The sequence below is a fragment of the Dermochelys coriacea genome, chromosome 1, assembly GCF_009764565.3.
Source record: "Dermochelys coriacea isolate rDerCor1 chromosome 1, rDerCor1.pri.v4, whole genome shotgun sequence".
Lineage (NCBI taxonomy): Eukaryota > Metazoa > Chordata > Testudines > Dermochelyidae > Dermochelys > Dermochelys coriacea.
In genome coordinates, this window is record NC_050068.2 from 128,747,876 (window position 1) to 128,770,504 (window position 22,629).

The 22,629-nt window shown below is 37.4% G+C and overlaps 1 protein-coding gene across 12 annotated transcripts in view; it reads right to left on the reverse strand.

The window, feature by feature from the left end:
* Positions 1 to 1,715: 1,715 nt before the first annotated feature.
* NLGN4X (neuroligin 4 X-linked) overlaps positions 1,716 to 22,629 on the reverse strand; it is a 263,339-nt gene continuing 242,425 nt past the window's right edge. For all 12 annotated transcript variants that reach the window (XM_038381605.2, XM_038381553.2, XM_038381560.2 and 9 more), the window contains 3 exons: positions 18,733 to 18,918; positions 15,848 to 16,637; positions 1,716 to 5,257 (listed from right to left, as the gene is read on the reverse strand). In XM_038381605.2, coding sequence (XP_038237533.1) covers positions 4,408 to 5,257; positions 15,848 to 16,637; positions 18,733 to 18,918 — 1,826 coding nt within the window. In that variant the 3' untranslated portion in view covers positions 1,716 to 4,407. The remainder of the gene's footprint in view (positions 5,258 to 15,847; positions 16,638 to 18,732; positions 18,919 to 22,629) is intronic.

Consider the following 22,629-nt stretch of genomic DNA (forward strand, 5'->3'; position numbering starts at 1 on the left):
CCAGATCGTTAAAGTAAACATCACTTTGACTTATATGGATTTGCCACAGCTAGTTTACCACAGCTGTTGATCAGGCCCCTATTTTTAAATAGATAACTTTAGTCATGGATCACTTGAAAGGACATGAGGCACCTGAAATACAATTCCCACTGTACCAGTCCTGACAGGTGGATTTCAACATCAAACTGAACCAAAACAAACTGTTTGAGCTCAAAAAGAAAAGGAGTACTTGTGGCACCTTAGAGACTAACAAATTTATTAGAGCATAAGCTTTCGTGAGCTACAGCTCACTTCATCGGATGAAGTGAGCTGTAGCTCACGAAAGCTTATGCTCTAATAAATTTGTTAGTCTCTAAGGTGCCACAAGTACTCCTTTTCTTTTTGCGAATACAGACTAACACGGCTGCTACTCTGAAACCTGTCATTATGTTTGAGCTCAGTTCAACAAACAAAAACAAAATGTTTAGAGATATTTCCAACTTTTCATTCTGCACAAAACTTTGATAGGGACTTTTCAGCCTGATTTGTGATGAAAACAGGTATTGAAATACCAGAATTTCCAGTGGGACAGAAATTCCAATTTTCGGCCAGCTCTACTTATGGCCTTTGGAGATAACATTTAAGCCACATTTAAGAGGCTTACTGAGTCAAATAGCCCCAGGTAAAAACATGAGAAACTATTCTTCATAAATTAAATACATTTGCAAAACTACAGAACTGAAACAAGCATATAGCTGCCATAGTACTATTTCATGTGTTGTGTCTATGGTATTAAATACCATGGATTGTCTTAGTCTAGCAAAGTATAAATAGGAACATACCAATCTCATTTGTTATATTTCTTAACACTAAAAAGAACTGATATTTGGTTAGCTTCAGAAGGTCATTCATCCCATCTTTTCAGCAGAGAACTGTTTAGCTAGAAATAAGATAATTTACTGAATGATTACTGGAAATTTTGGGTGAACAATTCACAATGAATAATATTTTAGCAATTTCAGCCTCTCTTTCTCTTTCTGAATTGTCTCTGAACAAGCTGTGACTTTCCTGATGTTATTTCTCATACAGATATATTTGCTGAATAATTATTGAGCAATGAAGTTGTGGCAGTATGGGCTAGATGCTTGAGTACATAGGTACCTAGGTAGGGAACCGGGTAGGCCTATATAGAATGTGGCGCCATGACTTCATTGTTATTGTTATTTGAACTAGCTAGATCAAAGCTAGCTCAGGTATGTCTACACATGGTGCAATCTGATTGCAATGTAGACACGGAGGCAGTAATAATTAATACAGTTAGTTTTATCTTAAATCCTAATCTGGGAGACAATTTTTTCACATTAAACTTTAAATTTACATGGGAGACAGTTCAGCTATGCATTCCAATAGAATACTTTGATCTGTGAGTATGTTAAACAAACACAAAACAGAGTTCAATGAAATCCAGAGAGCATAGAGATAAACACATGGCGCTTTCTCTTCCAGAATATCTTCACCATCTGAGCATCAAAGCAGGTGTTCACTCACCTGAGCAACAGGCTCATAGAGCTTCAATAGCCATGCCAACTCAATATCTTGAAAATGCAACCTCTGCTAATTTAATACTGTTATACTGTATATCAAGGCATCACTTACACTGGATCATTTAAAGGGGATTTAAAAAAATATTTTTCTACAAAAAAAAGGGATGAACACATAATTCTTTGCACAAAACATTAGAAAATACTGTGATATTTTATTATTAAAAATGCTGCTGAAAAGTTTATACATATGTGTCCAGCCATATATATCTTCTATCATTACTTAAGGCAAAAACAAAAAATTGCAAAATAATAACAAAAGAAACCATTAAACCCTGCGTGCCTCTTAAGGTCAAGACTATAAGCCTGGGAAAGTTCTTGTTTTCTTTTCTTTGCCAAGTATATTTTATTATCATTATTATAGAATTATATGAAGATTCTATAAATCTTTTCCATTTATAAATCATACCTCAATTCAGATGTATTAAATTATTAAATTGACTTGATCATAATTATTTTTAAAAGCTAAAATCATTCACTTACAGGAACTTTTTTACCCAAATGTCACAAGCCTGACACATTACTGTACATATTGCTAGCAGAAGACAATTGGAAGTACTCAACAAATACTGTAATTCACATTACAAATATACCCAACTGGTTATGATGCCAAGCATCACTGCCTTTTTTTAGGGTCATGAACTACTGCATCTCAGCTGAGGCAATACATAGGTTGTAGAAATGGCCTGGTAAAGAGTCAGCTTTAATAAACATTACAGGATGGATCAGTGAAGAAGAAATTTTTCCATTTGCTACTAGATGCAGGTTGGGACTGTTGCTTCAACACTTTCTAATCTGTATAACATATCTGTCTTCTTATGTATAAAACATGATTGGTCATATGATGCATTTTTACTGTATTAAATCTCTTTTCATTTCTCTCAGAACCCACTTCTCTGCCATGCACACACAGAAAGGAGTTGTGCAGTGCTCGCAGATTTTGTTATCATTGTCTACAATATCATTTCATGGGCTGGTCTATTCCAAAGTAGAAGGCATCTTGTGTTACGTTCTGTATGGGACAGACAATATGACGGTGCCGTGCCCAATTTGGTACTGAAATAAAAATACAAAATACATCTGGGATAACCATGTTCAAGTGCAGAGCAACTTTGTTCAAATATCTTTGGTTACTATCTCTTGATGATCAGTCACTTTCTAAAGACAAAATATAAACAACCTTCATCAGTTAATAACTCATGTCTAGCTTTTCACACTTGAATCAGCTGTTTAAATGAAACTGGCGAGCCCCTTGTGCGATGGCTCTGTTTTGCCCTTAGTTCCCCAGTTAAGAGAGGGCAGGGGAGAATAATAATTTAACCTTTTACTGACAATGAAGCTGTCCAGAATTTTCATATAAATTTATACAGAGCACATGTAGCTACCTCTCTTTTTAGCTCTCAATAATATTGATTGGCTGTGTCACTGCTATATAATTAACTAGCAAAAATAGAGTTTTCAGACAGATGCACTCTTGATCATAATAACGGGATACTGGGTGAAAAAGCTCTTTTCATACAAATCAGTCATGACCATTCCACTTTTAAAAACCCAAACAAACCACCCCCACCTCCTTTCCTCTGTCCAATTTCATTTTTCCTCTGTTTGGCAAAGCTGAGTGGGTGCTTCCTCAGCAAAAGCTCTTCTGCAGCTGCTGGTGAATATTGAGCTAGTTTTCCTCATAAACAACTGACCAAGAGGCAGCTTTTCTTTGCGTTTGTCAGGGCACTAGATTGTGAAGCAAGTCTTCTTAATGTATTAAAATAACCAAGAACTACAAAACTGGACTCATTGTATTGTTGTTTCTTTGCTCAATTGAACAAGCTTAAAACAATAATCATGATTTCCATTTTCTGATCCATCTCTGTGTAGCAATTTAATGAAGGTTAACAAAAAATAAAAGGAAAAGAAAAGAAAAAAAATCTAAAAAACAACTGTCTCCTAAGAATGCTTTAACATGCACTTCTGCAACCCTTAAGGGAAAATATGCAGGTCACACAGACAATTGTATTCTGTGTATGACACCATGTCCTCCTATAAATGAAATATGTTAGAAAAACCTCATGTCTTTGTTCACCACTAGTAATTAAGAAGAAAATCCTCCTTTTGGTCTGGAGGAAACAGAGGTGATATGACTAATGTATATACACACAGGTCACAACTGAAAGCACAATTTCTAAAAGTTCTTTTCAAACTGAAAACGTCAATAAAAGCTTATTTTTTTAACCTCACAGCTAGGTACACTTTTTACAAAGTTTCTTTAAATATAGTTCAGGCCGGCAAGTCATCTCTTTGCACAGAACTATACGTATTTGACTGCATAGTCCTCTTTTTTAATAATAATAAAATCCTATTTCCCCCTTCTGGTTACAGCTTCGTATGCTGGATAAAAGCCCACGGTGATGTCTTTGTTTTAACAAGGGCCATTCATGGTATGGCACATAAAGAACTGGTGTTTTTTTTTAATTTCATATATTAAAAAAACTGTACAGTCACTGGCTCTGTGTTTCAGAAGATTCTGCTTGTTGGTTACTCTCAAAACATCCTTTCAAGGGATTTCTTCTGGCATCAACTTTCAATCAAAGCGGCTGAGATCTTAAAGCAGTATCATAACAGCAATGTACATGTTTCACATTTCACAGGGTTTGAAGCTGATCTTTAATATCAGAGAGTTTCTATGGGAAGGATCAGTAAGAAAATAACGACTGCCCTTCACGTTTACTTTTTGTTGTTGTTTTTAACAAGTTGTTCAATGGTGAAAGCTCTTTTCTCTACTTCTTCTTTTTCTTCCAAGTGGCTTGTGGAGTAAGAGGGGGAAATGGCAGAGCTATACCCTAGTGGTGGAATGTCCATGGGGTAAATTAGTACTGTTTTGTCCTCCACTGAAGGTGTTGAAAGTATGCAAAGGTTGCATTCCTGTTAATGTATTTGGAATCATGGTTATGGTGTTGGGTGTCATTAGTGGAATGTCATCTGGGGACCTCCTCAAAGTAAGAGTGTAGTCAGGTGGGCAGGTTAGTCTCAGGGTGTCATGTGCCTGCAGCGATTCACACTCGTGGTCATGCTCTAGTTGTTTCATCTGCAATGACATAATCTCTTCATTTTGTATGTGCGCTATATCATTGGTTGTGTTCCTCTGAGGGCTGGGGCGCCTGTGTGTCTCGTGACGTCGCTTGTCTTTTTTGTAATACAATGCAGCAAAAGCTAAAATGTTGAGGAATAACAAGGATGCCCCAACTGCAATGGTGACACTCAGTTCCGTGGAGTAATCTCGCTTGTTTTCTATCAGGACAGTTGTATCCTCTGGGGCTGTTTTGTGGGTGTCCTTTGAATGTTTAGGATTGTTGGCTGGTGTCATTGCTGGGCGTTTGGTCGCTGGCCACAACTTTCCAGGAGAACGTCTGGTGACATAAGGAAATGAGGTCATATCAGGAGGCGGTACCTTAGTTGTTGTGGAAACATACTGAAATATTTCATTTAAGTTGTGCAAGTGTGGTACAAGTTCCAACCAGAAGGCGACTTTTGTTGCTCGATAGTGATCCCGAACTCGGGGTTTCAGACCAATGTGCAGATAGAGCTGGTCTTTAGGGTTATACTTAGACCAGGCCACTTCTTCAAAACGGTTGGGTTTTGTATGGATGAACTTTGTGTCCTGTGGAACAGGCTGGTTTGGATCTCTACAATGGTAAAAACAAAATAGTATTACACTCAGTCAAGAAATGAACTCTGTTTTATTCGACAATAATTAACAGAAACTGAAGACAGTTAGCTAAATGTAACCCTGCAGCAGTGCCATTAAAAAACAAAAACATTTATTATACATGAAATATGAGGTATTACAGTAGTTCTCTATATAGAGAATAGAAAATAGGACCTTATCTTACTCCCTCTGAAATCAGCAGAAGTTTTGGCATTGGCTTCAAGGATTAGGCACTAAAGATGAATTTTTGAGAGGTACTGAGCACCTTCAGCAGTGGGAGTTGTAGGTGCTCAGGATGTCTCAAGGTTTGACTTTAGCTTAAGGGTATCCGGTAGCACTGTGTGGTTGTTAAAGATTGACTTTTAACAGCACAAACCCTTTAGGAATAACATGCATGTTCCTTCTTTTGAAACATGAACGTTACACCTAAGTTTAACAGTTAGTTAGATATTCCATTTTGGGGGGGGGGTTCAGCCTTCAGAGGGCAAAGAATATTGTCTGTGCTTTATAATATATCATACTAAAGTATATAATGTATCTTCTATGCATTATACTGACATTTTTTCTCTCCATTCCCATATGCATTAGTTTTTCTTTTTCAAAAATCAATCTAATCTTTTTCCTTTTCTTCTAATGTGCTCTTATCTACGTTCCAGGAATTCCCTCATCCAATATTACAGTTTTAAAAGCTTTTTTGTTTTCTTTTTTTAAATGCCCATGAGATAATTATATGTTCCCAAGGTTCTTTTGTTGTTTAAAAAGTGTTATTCCTTAGTGCTAGATCTACACTGGCATTTAGCTTTAATAATCTAAAGATGCTTCTATTCACCTGCTTACCAAGGGGAATTTACCCTTGAATTCAATCAAGTAAAATACAATTAAAAATTATTCTTAATCTAGTTTTGTTTTCGGTTTTTTTGCATATTATTCTGTACCACATCCCTGCCATCCACTGAAGATATATGTTGGGTATTCTAGAATTTTTTAGATTTTATTCTTTTAAATAATATCTACGAGCCACACTTTGATCCCATATTGTTACTCCTTATTTGAAGCTAAGGTAGAGCTTTCCCTTTCCAAGCAATACTGCAAGAGATTTCAATGTGCTGCCACTCTGAGGAATTGTAACATGTATTTGAAAAGGAAATAAAGTATTCCTTTTGTTCTCAAAGAATAGAGAGGAGGATTTGGCAAATCCAGACAAGTAGGCATTGGCTTGATGCAATATATCTACTACAGTACTTTTGGACACAAGACAAGAATTCTAAAACCTGGATAAACTTACACAGATTATAAAAGCACAAGTCATTTTTCCCCATTAGAAACTCTAAAGCCTGGAACAGCTATAGCAGGAAATTAGTGTCATATTTTCTATCCTCTTTCTTAAGCACACACTGTTCCAATTCATAGCCCTAAAAACCCTGGGCCATGTTCTGCAGTGTAGGTGCAGAAGGTATATAAATTAAGCCAACAGATGCAAGTTAGTTGTGCTCAAAGAACTAAACCCAAGGGACATGAGAGCACTCAGTACATCTCATGAAACACAGGATCAGGATCATGGGCTGGATATGTTTACTATTGTTCTTCCACTCCATCCCACCCTCTATGTACGTAAATGAAGACACATTCTTTTTATGTGACAATAAAGTGAAATCCTGACTGCTTTGAAGTTAATGGAAACTTTGTCATTGAATTTACATGGGCCAGGATTTTACCCATAAAATTCCAAAATGTTACCAATGATTACCTGAAAAATGACACTATGAGGTAAAGTTATGTTATCATAGTATAAATGAGCTAAGCTGGCATGTTTTTAGATTTCACTAACCATTCCTTCCCTCACCCCTTCACCCTCCACAAGGAGCTGGATTGTGTGTTCAGTAAGGGGAAAACTCCTATACTATCCTCCAACTCCGAATGAAAAGGGATGGGGAGTGTGTAGGGGAGTATTGCCCCACTCTAAAGGAACTCCTTACATGCCAGTGTGAAGGATTGGGGGCTGGGGATGGAAGATCTGTTGACATAAGTATACTCTTGCCCATATCGTAAAATAGTCTGAAATAATCTTTGTGAAGCTATTCCATAGGTTTGGATGGGGGACGTAATATCACACATGTGCATAGCTCATAGATCTGCATAGTTGGCTTCACCTGGCAATTAGCTATTCACTTGACCTTGGACCTTTCACTTGACAATGTCCCTCCACTTCCTGTTTTGTAATTTTAGCCTTTCATTTGACCTTTTGGCCTATAAAAATTCTGGAAGCTCATCCATGTCTTTATGAAACAAAGAAAACTACTGGAATGCTTTGTGAATAATGCACATAATAATGTAATAAAAGAAGAACAATACTTTTATGCATTTCTATACTTTCTCCAGCCAAGCTCTCAGAACACTTCAATTAATTATGGTTTACAACATCTCTCTCATTTAATGGTAAGTTATTATTAGTATCCCCGGTGTCTCAGCTGGGGAAAGAGAGGCACGAGCAGGCCAAGTGACTTGCTCAAAGTTACATACAAAGTCTGTGACAAAGCTGGGAATTCCGGGTTCCCAATCATGTGCTTTAGCCTAAACACCATTCTTCTTTTCATACAATTGCTAGAATACAATTATTGATCAGTGTTTGATCTCTACTAATGATGCTTATTTTTAAGTGTTTTCACTCTAAATTCTTTCTACACCTGAAATGTTCTCAAAGTGAATGTCTGCCACCAAAGTACCGTCAGGTCAGTATCTGAGAATAGTCTCTCTTGTATCGTCTAGCCATTTTCCTGGAGTCACTGACTCAAACTGTGAACCTTTCCAGAGAGGGAAATCACAGAGAATTCATCCTCCACTCTCTTCCACTTTCCTTCTTTGTGAGCTGCCTTTATGCCCCAGTTATATATGGTAGCTCAGTGATGCTCAACCTACAGTTCTTGATGCAGAGCTCTTCAAAGTGCGTACATGCAGCTTGCTTCTCAAGTGTAGGGCAACCAGATGTCCTGATTTTATAGGGACAGTCCCAATTTTTGGGTCTTTTTCTTATATAACCTCCCACCCCCGTCCCAATTTTTCACATTTGCTGTCTGGTCACCTTACTCAAGTGTCATAAAATAAATGTCCTTGCAATGATGTGATGGCTGATTCAGGAGCAAAATAATAACATGCACACAAGTTGAAGCTCTGGCTACCAGTTAAAATAATGGAAGGCTTCACAATGAAACACTACTGAATGTCTCTGGGTATTAACACCAATAGAATGAGAACTCCGCAGGGAGCCCCATCTCTCACTGAGCTCTATATCATGCTGCTCAAATTGTAACCTTTATCTAGCAGTTTTCATGAATATATTAACTGTTAGCACAATAAACTCATGACAGGCACTTTTATATTCTAAAAATGTTTCATTCTTTTGTGGCACTTTGTGACTTTGCTAGATGACAAAATGCACTTCTGCAACTGAAGTTCAGTGCCACTGTTGCAGTTGCACAAGCGCTGCAAAAATACTGCACTGTCTTTGCTTTTCTTAATAGAAAAGCAAAAGGCACACTTGAGAGTGTACTTCCTCTCAACAATGAGTTTTGTGGCAAGTATGTGTGTGTGTGAAAGAGTTTACTCTTTACACTTCAGATTTTTCCTGTGCAACCTGTTAATAATATATTGTGTCAGCTATTGTGTCTGTTTAGGAAACCAAAACAATAGTGATTGTACTTTATTTCAGTACAACAGACCTGGAATCAATCAATATCTTCAAAGAAAGAGAGAAATGAAATATTAGAGGGTAAGCAACAAACAAGTCTTGGTGTAAGAAACAGTGAAGATTTGAATTCAAAATAAACTTTTAATGCTAGAAGGAATTGAAATCTGAGGATCTTATAATGGAAAGTGTCAGACCACCTTAATAATAGGCATCACTACCAGTTCTGCCTACACACAGAGAGTTCTATTCATTCAAATTATCTTTTGTTTCAAATTTGGTAGAGTTTAGGAAAAGTGTTTTACTACTATTTTTCTATTACGCAAGGTGTTCAGGAGGGAAACCAGTGTCTTTTTCCTTAGGCCTGGTGTAGCAGGGTTCATCCTTTCCAGGGCACTCTCCTGTGACCAACCAACTATGACACAGTCGAGTCCCACTTCCGTTTCCCCTACATTCCCCGGGGCTGACTAAGCTTTCCTACTTCTCCACTACAGAGAATAGTCACCTCCTTTCATCGAATCATAGGGTCAGAATAATCTAGTCTAATCCCCTGCCAAGATGCAGGATTTGTTGTGTCTAAACCATCCAACACAGAAGGCTATACAGCCTCCTTTTGAAAATCTCCAACAAAGGAGCTACCAAGGCAGTCTTTTCTATTGTCTTACTCTTACAGTTAGAAAGTTTTTCCTGAGATTTAATCTAAATCTGCTATGCTGTAGTTTGAACTCATACCCTCTTGTCCTGCCCTCTGTAGCAAAAAAGAACAACTTTTCTTCATCTTTTTTGTGGCAGCCTTTCAAGTATCTGAAGACAACTATCATGTCCCCTCTTAATCCCCTCTTTTCTAAACTAAACATACTCAGTTCCTTCAGCCTTTGCTTATATAGCTTCCATCCCTTTGATTATCTTTGTTGCTCACCTTTGGATTCTTTCCAGTTTCTCTATATATTTTTTATATATTAATGACCTAAACTGGACATGGTACTCCAGCTAAGGCCTTCCCAGAGGCGAGAGGAGTGGTTCCCTTTGCCCAGGAAGGGAATGATGTCCCTCTCAGAAACCAACTTGAGTCCTGGTCTCCTGCACAGCTTCTTAGTACAATTTCAATATTCAGAAAATCCCTCAAAGTAAGACAATTCTCAATCCCCTCAAAGTACAACACATTAAAATAGAGCAGTCCTCCATGCCCACTTCAGTGTCACCATCTCCAGGTCCATCACTTGAGAGCCAAAAAAACACTTCATTCCACTGTTCCTCTTCCAGGACCGTAACCTCTAGCAATTCCTGGTGCTGCTTCAATCCTTTTTCTGAAGCCCTCAACTGATATCTTATGCAAGAAGGCTCCCTGTAGTGTTCCACTCCTGAGGTCCCTGTGCCTGCAAGCTCTGTGCATTCTCATGGGAACCTCCAGAATCAACCCTCTAGTTTTTAGACTTGGTTTGCAGTGATTGAGCTGGTTATTCCCCTTCACCTAGGGTCCTATTCAAGATCCTTCTACATGGTTCCCCAGGACTGGCCTGTTCTCTCTGACTGCTCTTGTTCGCAGCACTCCCTAAATAGCTCTCGTAATCCTGGTCTACACTAATTGGGGAGAATCATTCTAAGTTACGCAACTTCAGCTACGTGAATAACGTAGGTGAAGTTGACGTACTTAGATCGCCTTACTGTGGTGTCTTCACCGCAGTGAGTTGACTGCTGCCACTCCCCTGTCGCCTCTGCCTGAGCCTTTCACAGTGCTTGAGTACAGAAGTCGATGGGAAAGTGCTCGGGGATCGATTTATCACGTCTAGACTAGACACGATCGCTGCCCACCAATCCGGTGGGTAGTGAAAACATACCCATTCAGTCTCTCTCTGCCCCAGTTCTCTTCACTACCAGCTCTCAACTGCAGCTCTCTCGGGTCTCATGCTGCTTCTTCCAGCTCCCTTTTCTGAACTACTGCCTGGATCTTTTATAGAGGCCAAATGCCCATGACCAGGCCCCACTGAGAGGCAACTAATTAGTCACAGGTTAATTGGACCCATTCCCTCTTAAAGGAACCAGTCACCCTGTGACACCTATAAGTTCCTCTCCACTAACATAAGTAGAGAGAAGCAGAAGACTATGAGCTGGGCAGGTAGGTAAAAATGGAGGTCCCAATGCTTATTCCCTGAGGACTCTCCTCTGTGTCATATGCAGTAGGTGGAAATAGTTCCTGAGGGCCAAGAGAGGGCTGCTGGGGAAGGCAGGAGGTAGGCAGTATCACTCAGCAGAATGTGTCGCAATGGATCTCAATCAAACAATCTGTACCTACACTACCTCAAAGAGGAGTACTTTCAGCAAGCTTCTGGGAGGTACCCAAGGGCTCCATGCCTAAAGCTAGGAGATTCTTCTTCTTCATTTTTTTTGCAAATAGTAAATTCATTAAAAGTGAATTTGAGGGGCACTGAAACTATTCACAAATCTGGGTTGAATTCAGCAAATAGTTTTGTCTGAAGGGAAAAAAAATTAAAATGGCAAAATAGTTACTTGCAACCATTTTGAAATTAAAAGTTTTGTTTTGACCATTCTAAAATTAAACATTTCAATTTTTCGTTTTGAAACAGTGTTTTGTTAATAAATTTAGCTAATTTTAAAAAGTGAAAACCAGCTAACCATAACCTAAAGGGAATAGAAACAAATGAATATTTTGTTTTTGGGTTGGACAAAATATTTTGTTCAGCCTGAAATGCATTTTTTCCTCATTTCAGCAATTAAAAAAAATAAAGTTTCAGTTCAAACCAAAATGATTTTTTTTTCAGCATGGCTTCTAAAGTAAAATATCAGCTCAGCTCCATCCATGCCTCTTCTTTGGCATTGCCAACCCTTCCCTGCACTGGAGCATTCAAAGAAAACTAAGGAAGCTTCTGTGACTTATGTGGTCATTTTCTGCAATATCCTGGGCAAACCTTATAGAACTATGTTTATGTATCTTGTGAGTTCATTGGATTATAAAGTCAAATGCTGATGTATTATTGTGGGACTATATGTAACTTCTTTAAGAGGAGAGATGACTAATGTGAACCCTGCGAAGAGTAATGAGTTTCAAATGACTCTTTTAAACAATGGGCCAGAAAATAATGATTTTTTGATTGAGTGGGTTTCATAAGAAATACTTGGGAGAAAAGGAGTGCAAATTTCCTCTTCTGGATCCAAACTTTTGAAGCTATACCCTAAGGAGAAATCCATTGTCTATGAATAACCTATTCCCAAATCAAAGACCCAGGCTGTCTAAAGGAGGCACTAAACTTTTCATTAGTGTTCTTGTTCTGAGCAAAACATGCTATGAAATTGTAACTACAGAAAACCCTCTGTGTGGGGCAGGGGTTTGAAGACTGTTCACTGACCAGTCTTTGTTGGAGTTGGAGTGATCTCTGGTATGCTTATTAGCATGTGGGTAGGTTGCTGTATTTGTTTTCATGTTTTTTTCTATAATGCTTTTAACCTAAGAATAAAAGTGCTTGCTTAGAAAGAGGTGTGCAGTAACTTAACTATGGTCAATTACAGTGTGTATAGGCTCTGAAGAGAAGGCAAAGCAGATCTGCTTAAGCAGTTTGACTTACTGGGTAATTCACAGTGTAGTGAGGGAACTGAGTAGCCTGGAAGTACCCAGTCAGGAGGGAGGGAGATGCATGTCTCCACTCAGAGAGCAGATGGCTGAGGAGCCAGAAGCATGAGAATAAGTGCTTTATGGTGGACCATAGAGAGGGAAATAAAGGTGTAGTCTATGACAGGATCATCTTACAACAATTCCTTTGCCTTCTACCCCACTCCCACTGTTCTTACAGTGGGAGGATGTGATAAAGCCTGAATAATATGACTGATTCCTTTAACATGTAAAATTCCCACTAAAGTTAATGGGAATTCTGATTGTACAAGGACAGCAGGATGAAGCCATAAAAGGAGATCTTAAAGAAAATCTCATGCAAACAGTTTTATATACAGCTTTTATACTGTGTAAGTTAGTTAACATAATATTTAATTGTGATCCCCAAACAAAGCTTCTTGCATATATTCCACAATGCACCCCCATTTTTAAAGGAATTTCTTCAGTAAGAGATAGCTTTGGTGAGTAGATTCAGAGGCCAAGATGATGATGAATGAAGGCTAAAAACTATAGTCTTAGCACTGAAAGGGAAATGGACCATCAGAAAACTTCAATTTCCAAGTGTTCATTTCAAGCATGAGCCATTCAACACTAAACAGTCACTTTGTCACTTTTTGTTTTCTAGCTTCAGTTACTGACTTCAAAGTAAAACACAATAAAAGTACAGTGCCTTTCACTGTGTCTTTGACACCTAGTGATGTTACAGTATTGACCTGCCCTCCAAACCTAGCCTTGGTAGTAGACCCATTAAACAGTGTAGTGTGTGTGTGTGTTTTTTAGCAGCAGGTGGTGTGTGTCAATTAGAAGCTCAGCACAGCCCTTCAGAGCGCTGCACTAACTGAGCAGTAATTGTATAGTAAGTTCCTAGATACTGCCTCAGTGTGAGAGTCATCCAGGACTGGAGGAGTGTCAGAAATTTTTTTTTTTGTTTTAAACAGGCTGCAGTTCTAATGTTTAATGTTCAACTATAGAGAAACCCGCAGTATTATAGTCTCATAGAAAATACATTTTCAATATCTGTTGTTGTGGGCACAAAAACAAATCAGCCAAATAATATCAAGATAAAGCAGGAAAACAATGACTGAAAAACAAAAATCTGAAACATATCAGGTGCTTCTGATGTATTAGGCCTGATTGTATACATGGAATCCAAATTGTATGGGGAGGGTGGATAGGAGACTAGACCTAAAATAAGTCCCTATATAATCTCAGTTTGAGGTTCTATAGCCTAGAAGATCCTATTTTTCCCTGCCACAGGAAATTCTCCTTTTTATTTCAGTTGGCTGTGTTGGAGGTGCAGAACAAATATAGTCATAGAGCTTAAGATTCCATTTATCCACCAGGGAATTTCTTGTTCTAAAAGGCAGATTCTATGGACTAACATTAGGGTTTCTGTTAAAACAAAATAAAGGAGTTCCCCTTCTGCAGGACACCTGGAATTGTATAGCTACAGGACTGTACTTATAATCCATTTTTCAGACTGCTTGTAAAGGAGTGAATCCACAATGGAATAGATCTTGTATTTTAGTCTCATTTCCATTTACTAAGCATATTATCAGTTGGGTGCTTTGGAAATGATTAATGACCCTTCTGAAGCATTGGTGCAGTCTTTAGGAGGTACAATATGAATGTATGTCCACAGCCGGAGGACTGGACAATGGTATGCATATTCTGCTAAAATCAGCTCTCCAGCAGCTGTGCATAGGAACTGCCTTGAAATTATGAGTAATGGTGACAGATGGAGCAGTGAGGAGCTCTTGTAAGGCTTAAATAATCACAAAAGTCTGATTTGTTTGCATTCTATGGAAATAATAATACAATAATTATAAATAATAACCACACAGACAGGTCTTGACATCCTACATAATAATTCCTCTGAGGTATTTTTCTAAGGGTCTGAATCCCTATATGTATGTGGGCTGTTTTATCCACACTAATAAAGATCTAATCATCGAAAAAATCTGCTTCTGAGCCCTGTCACAAGTTCATGCAATGCAGCGGTCAGTATAGCACACCATCATATAGATTACACACTCAGTTAAGTCACTTTTCCCCTTAGCAGCCCATCCATCCTAGTGCCAGTGATTTCTTGTTGCCAGATACACCTTATATATTTTATCACCTATTCACTGTCACCACAGTTCTGCAAAGTCCACACATATAAAAACATCTGTTTGTCTAGTGAACACTGCAACAAAAGGTTTTGCCTTGTCTTAGCCAGCAAAGCAACCTGTATGCAGCATTTTATTTTTGACTCAGTTCATGCTCCACATTTTTGTTAAGACTGCAAAAATTGCTTTCCCCAGAATGTCATTTGGATTCATTAAAGACCGTCAGAGCTGCTAAGCTGCTGAGTTTTAGAACACTAGGCATCTCTGAACCTTTCCTATATAGCTGCAGACTGTTCACTGCACTGCAGTAGAATTGCAGTTTCAGGAAACCAATCCTGAATATTCATTGGAAAAATTTACAGTGCCACAAGTAGCTCAATTTTAATTTAGTACCAAAAAGTCAAAGTTAACAAAAAAAGCTTTTGCTTTTTAACTAAAATACTGAAATATTCTTTAAAAGAATGCTACAGGAAGAAGGCTTAGTGCACAAGATTTATTAATAACCTCTTAAATTAAGTTACTTTGAAGGTCCTTTCTTCAGTGTTTACAAATGTAATATCTGCATAACACTGATGCCTTTTTATGTTCTAGTAACCAGCCTTTTTTAAAACCCTTCACTCTACCCCCACCTAAACAGATGTGTGTGAGACTTTTCTTGATGACTAGATTCCAGTAAATTAACTTTTATTCCATTTCTGACTCCCAAAGAAAAAAAATCTTCTCAATGGACATCTTCCTGACCCACTTCTTCAATAAGTTCCCTTCCCTTTATGAAAAACCAGAGAATTTCTTAGTGAATAAGTATGATCTACATCCCAATTTCTTCCTGCAGTAAAAAAGACAATTCCTCTGATCTGCAGCATGTTGCTGAGCTCTTTTGACTTAAGGACATTTACCTTTTTACTAATTGCCCCATTTTAATAGAAAGTATATCATTCTTCATGTGCAATTAGTTTAATAGAGAAAATATTAGTTTAAAAATATATTTAATATAAATAAGCCCTTTTTACAGCAGTATTCTGCATTAGTGATTCCAATTAGTGCTGTAACTCTATTGTAAGATGTGTCATTTGGGATCATTACAATGGAATACTTCAGTATTTCAGAACAATTATATGAATGAAAAAGGCTATAAGATGCAAAACATACCCAGTTTTGGCGAAATTTGTCCAGTATGTCATAACTACTGCACTGAGCATGACATCATTTTTGGAGAAGTTGCAGTTGAACAATTCGGTGGGACCAATCATGGGAATGCCAAATACATAAGGAACTTCATCACCATGCGCTGAATCAGCCCAGCTTGGTTTCATTTCACTTTGGCAGTGGTGATAAAATGCATAGAAATATGTTGGAGAGCCATACTGGGCATGCAGGTCAGCTGTAGCAACAGCTGGGGCAACCCACTGGTGGTCAGTAAACAGAGCTACCAGGGTCTTCCTTCGTGTTTCAGGGTTTTCCTTATCTGCCCAGTCGGTGTACATGAATTTAATGGTCTCCCGCAGTGTATCCTTCCCTTCTGGATAGCCATACAGATTGTCCACAAAATTGGAAACGGAAAAGTCAAAGTCATTTGGGGAAACCCCATCTTCGTTGTCCACAATCCCATCCACAAATTTTAAGCCTTCCCCTTGGTTCACACCTAGCATTATGTCATAGTTAAGGAACTCTCCCTGCTCCATTAGAATCTGAGGGTCATCTGGAATTACATCCCCATCAATCACAGGCCCAAAGGCAATGTGGTATGTGGCTGGAGTGATGGTCTGCTGAATTAGTTCTTTGTAGTTCTTATTCCGAAGGCATTCAACTAAGTCAGTGGTATCCAGCATGTCGCAGCCCACTTTATCTGCCAATATCCGAGTGTATTTGGCAGGCTGGTAGTTCACTGCCCAGCTGGACAGGGCTGTTCCACTCTGTATGATTGCCTTTTGGAACAAACCTGCAGGTGCAAATTGTTTAAATGCAAATGAAATTACATATAAGAAAGCTGCTTTTACTAAGCAAAGAATACTTAGATTGTATGATACTGAAAAGATGCAGATTCCTGTATTTCAGTTCTATTTCCACTGATTTAACTTTTTAAATTTAATTTAATTTAAATTTAACTAATTTCTTCCTTTTCACTGTAACTTTTAATAAGCTTCTAGTTAAAATCTCCCTGGTTCTTGCTGGTCATACATATAAATCATGAAAGTTTTAGGTTAGCATTTCAAGGACAAAATATATTTTTCACAGTAACCCTACACCTTTAACAAAAATACCCCAGTTTTAGCGCAGTGGTAGTTCTTTAACATTTTTAATCTTTTAAGGAGTGCCAGATACAAACAATCATATACTCTTGTGCATTTAAATGACTCACATAAATATGTTCTTCACTAGTTTAAAGGTCAAAGGAAAATTATGCACTCTTTTTTCCCTTTCACAGAATCCAGGCATCATATAATTTGAAAAAAAATATACTCAGCTAAAATCAGTTTAATAGGCTTGATTTCCAGGATCCTTCTGCACTGACATCATTTTTCATTACCTGCTTACATATATTTTCCTGTTATCATTGACTATTCTGATAAATTAGAATATATTTGCATTTTTTCTGAAAGGATTTGAAAATACTTGGCCAGATTCACCTGGTGCATTCTGGTTGCTTTGCTATTCTCCGGTGTGCAGAGCAACCACAGACCCAGATTTAATGCAGCTCTGTGCCGTAGCAAAGCTGTTGGAGAATACCAGTGAATCTTCCCCTTACGTTTTTCTGTTTGCTTGATTGGGGTTTTTGTTTGTTTGTTTTGTTTTGTTTTTCTTCCTGGTGGGAACACTGAAGGGTCCTATTTGAGTCTCCAGCCTAAAATGCCTTGGCCAGAGTATGTATACAGACTACAAAGCACTTTCATACTGTTAGGGTGACCAGATGTCCCGATTTTATAGGGACAGTCCCAATTTTGGGGGCTTTTTCTTATACAGGCACCTATTACCCCCATCCCCGTCCCGATTTTTTACACTTGCTATCTGGTCACCCTAAATACTATGGATGATTTGTGCACTAGAAATGACTAAGACAGAAGTTAGCTCCGAGTACCCAGAAGCATAAATGGTGAAAACTGACTGTGATTAATAAACCTGATGATTGTTACTTACTGCACAAATTACACAATGTCAAGGCTGTGATCAGCGAAGGTTTTCATCACTCCATCTGTTTGCTTTTGGCATACTTTATAGCCCAGTTTTACTCATTATGCCCTATTTGTACCAATGTGTGCAATAATTTTAGGTACTTTCAAATAAAGCATGCTTGCTATAATACCTGCTACAATTATCCCCTGCTAGATAGTTTTATCCTATAGACTCCTCTGTGTGTTGAAGCAGGGGGAGGAGCAAGGGGGCAGAAACAGATCAAAGATTTTAAAGAACTGTGGTCTTTTTCTAATTTTTTGTACAGTATTATTGATCATACTTACTGGAATCTTTCTGTAGAGCTATTCAATACCTGCACTGCACATTAGTGCATTTTTATTCAGGGGCCAAAACCTTGCAGTTCAAACTTTTATTACAGCCCCTTTACATGCATATGGACTGCAGGATGAGACTCTACATCTGCGAGGTTTACTCTTTGTTGTACAAAATTGCATTGTATTAAGACATTAAAATGTATGCTTGATGTGCACAGACAGGTGTTTTGTAAATTAAAAAGAGAATGCTCAGTGCCCCATTTAAGTTCAGGTAGGACAGACTATTGATGGAAGAGAATATGGAAAAAGTTAATATAGACGAGACAGTTTAGATTTCCTGGGGCACTTTGCAATGTAAATTTCTAATTTAAGTTTTATTTTTGATTTCATGCCATAGTTAAAAGCATAAGGTAGGTTTACTAAGAATCTGCTGGAATCCTGACCACTATGGATTTCACTTAAGTTGTTGGTATATAATTCTGAGTTTCTACTTGATAGTGTCAATTGCTTTGCATTTCAGTCTAAAAAAATTGCACTATGTTTTAAAGGATCCCTTTTTTACCTTTATTTTACCAAGAGGATCATTACCTTCTGAATAATGAGATAGTGTTAGCAGACTAACACAGGATGCTCCTGCTCCAGATCCAAAAATAGTAACTCTTTTTGGGTCTCCTCCAAAGGATCCAATATTTTCTTCAATCCATCGTAAAGCTTGGATTTGGTCAAGCAATCCATAATTGCCTTTTGCAGCTTGGTCTCCAGTACTTAGAAAACCTAAAAGCAAAAGAGACAATTTTAGTTCACCAGCCACAGAATTAGCGATGGGGTATTCACATATTCACAACACATATTCCCTTCTTTTCTCCTTCAATTTATATTAATAAAAGGTCATAGTCCTACTAAATGTCTTCAATGCAAATGTTAAAACTACAGAACATTTTCCCCCTACTGTAGATGCCATGTGTAATGGCACTAAATAAATAAATAAATAAATAATATTTTTTTTTCAAAATAACCCAATATACAACAAGCAATGCAGGTTGAAGGTTTCACAAATTTGATAAATCTTTATGTGAGTAACATAAAAAATCCCTCTTCCAAATGTTCTTATTGTACTGTGCATCCACAACACATAGGAAGAATTAGGACATCAGTTCTTTCACTGAGGACAATGATTCCTTGCACATTCATATGGATTCCTTTTGGCATTGCCCAAAAAGGTCCAGTACTGAGCAGTTCTGCAATTTATAATCATTGTACAGTACAGAGACAAGTATGTGGCAACAGTTAAAATAAATGAAAAATAAGTAAAACAAAATTGAAAACCCTAACAAAAATTACACTAAATTCAATTCTACAAAGGATATTTACAAGAAAGATAGCAGGTCAATCCTCAGTCATTCAACCCTGAGCATCGAGACTTCATCTGAACAAATTGGATTCCAAATCCTTCCTTGTAGATTTTATTAAAAGTTGTTTTGCTATTTTTTCACCCCCTATACCATAGTTATTAGATTTTAGAAATAAAGCACGTCATATTTGCTATTTGTCTTGAAACTTAGAATAACATGAACTAAAAAAATAAGGCTCTGATTAGTTTTGCATTTCTGAAATCAGCTTACTCGAAACATCACACTAGCCCATGCTGACTGGAACAATTTGGGTTCAAAACTATGCACTATGTCCATATTACCATGGATAGTTATTCATTGCTTTAAAAAAATTGCAGACAGCTTATCCTATCATGTGACTGGAAATCAGAATTCTATAATGAACAGTTTAGAACAGCTGAACATTTTCAAACAGACACCATTAATTTAACACTAACTTACATCAATTCAAAACTGTCCTGAGTTTAAAAAAAGAGTATCACATTGCCATTTCTAAGCTAATAATCAGGGCCAGTTCAGACAATGCTGCCAAATGAGGGCCACAAACCACTGGAGGCCCATCGCCCAGGGATTGATTGAAATGATGAACATTCACCACTTATGATCCAGAGCCCCCTTGGTGTGAGATAAGAGTTGCTGTCTGCTGATAGAGAGCTCTGTGGAGAAAATTTGAGGCCCTTAGAAAAAAAATAAAAAACAGTTTTGGACACATTCCCCCTTAGGCTCACCCTGTGGATCTAAAACTTTTGGTCATATGATATGGCAGAGCTCAGGAGGAGAAGTAATTCTACTGAATCATGGGCTTTGCAAACATGGCCCATTTGAACTGCTTTGCCAAGGGAGCACAGATATGTTTGTCATGGCTCTGGCTGTTACTTAATTGTCCAGAAGATACTTCTAAATACACATGGCTAGAATCATAACAAAAATAACAACAAAAGAAATTAGACTAGAAATGGCAGTGTTTAAACTCATTAGCACTTGTATTTCCATTTCATGGTCTATAGTAAAATTCCCAACTGTGTACAGAAAATCTATGTCAAGATTTAAAAGCAACATCACATAACATAATTGAGAAGAATACATTTCAAAAAAGGGACAAAACTCCACATTTAGGATATATAATATGAATTAGGATGTCATAAAGGCTGAAAATGCTAAAGCAAGATTAGCTACAATTCAGTGAAATGCACTCTCACCAAAATCACTTTCTGATATTTAAGTAGCAATTACTAATTAGTATTTAATGCCAACAAGTGCTTTATAAGCACTTGTCTTCATCTTGAAACAGTTGCTCTAATTTACTACAAAATGAATCATACTGTCATTGCTAAAAAAGATCCTTTCATGTTGGCCTATTTATGAAAACTTTAGTCAGGACAGGCATGGTAGTTATTAAAGTAGCAGTATCTTTTCTTTTCCATTTAACACTGAAGAAAGAATCTATTAATCCATAAATTCCAGAACAATTTTTTTCTACACAGATCTAGTTCTTTTTTCCCATCCCTTTATTATCTTTTTTGGGTTTGTCAAGCAAAGAATAAACCTTGCTGGTTTTGTTTCTGCAGTCCATTGCAAAGGCTCTATAATATTCTGTAATTCATAAGCCTTTATTAAATCAGAACTCTGACCTCCCTGGGAAAAAGTGACTGTTGTAACCTTTAAAACAGCAAGGTAATTAATATGCAGAGCCCAAACACATTTTAGCTTTCCTAGCAGCATCAAATTAAAGCTGGTTCATCTTTGTGATTTTCAGTTCTTTCTAAATGTACTGAAAGGTGACTGAATGAAACTGTCATCAACGAATATCTGTTTAACATATAAAGATTTTTTTTTCTTTCAATAGTTCTCTGCTGATCCTCATTAACTTAAAGAGCAAGGTTTCTTAATTTAAAAACTAATCATAAAGGCAAAATGGCAACCCCCTATGACACAAAATAAATGAATAAATATATCTTCTCTTGATGAGGATATATATCTTTTCATGCTTTGAATACCAGATCATAATATTTGCCCAAAGCCATTTTTAGATTCAAGGCAAGGGATTATCTGTTTGTACGGAACTGCATAAACCAGCTCGGTTCCTTCTGTGTGGACTAGTTTATAGATTTCAGAGGGATAAAGTAAAGTGTCACTAAATACTCCTTAACATAGATGACTGTGCTTTTGTTTCAAAGATGGGAATTTACAGTGGACTTTCAGGAACCTGGTATATTTTTAAAATACATTTTGATTTTTTTTCCAATTTGCTTTATGACTCTTTTAAAAAGACACTTTATGGGGTTTAGAATACTACGGGTTGGAATTTTTGATAGGATATGGAGGCTGGAACTTTGCAAGGTTCTCCCATCCCTATTAATGAAACAGATGGTCGGAGTGTCTAAAGCTCAGAATAGTAAACACAGAGCTCCTTTCATTTAAAGGCACAGAAAGAAACCAAACTGTAATATTCAGTTCCTGTTTTCACTATTGTTTTTCCCCCCTCTAAACCATGACTTCATTAAAAATAAAAAAGTCTACCATATAATTCCAGGATAATGGGAAGAGCACATAAAGACCCATTGTAATTTGTTATACTATGCAAATTGCAACTGCACACAGTATCACATTTCTCAACCTCTTTTTAAAAAAAAACAAAAAAACAACAAATACAAATACATCTCAATGGTCATTATATTAAAACTGCTTTAAAATAAGGCTTCTAAATTTATATAAACTAAGTTTTCAGCTGTAATTTCTTTGGATCTGCTATGTTTGTGTGAATGGAAAAAGTTTTTCTTTAACATACCAATAGAGCTGAAATCAAGAAGTAAAAATAATATATTATAAGGGGAAAAGATTGGGATTTTTCTGCTTCCATAAACTTTTTAAATGAATGTACTGGGTACTTAGACCCATTCTGTCTGTTTTGCTCCATTTTATAGGTGCAGTGCAACCATAAAGCCACGTTAAACAGTTCCTTGGGGATTCAGGTAGTTGTACAGACGGCATACATATCTCTGAAATAACTCCTCCCACCCACTCTAATTGGGAACATGGCCAAGGCAAAGGAGCTGTGGCTGGGAGTGTTGCTATCAGAATGACCCCCTTAGGC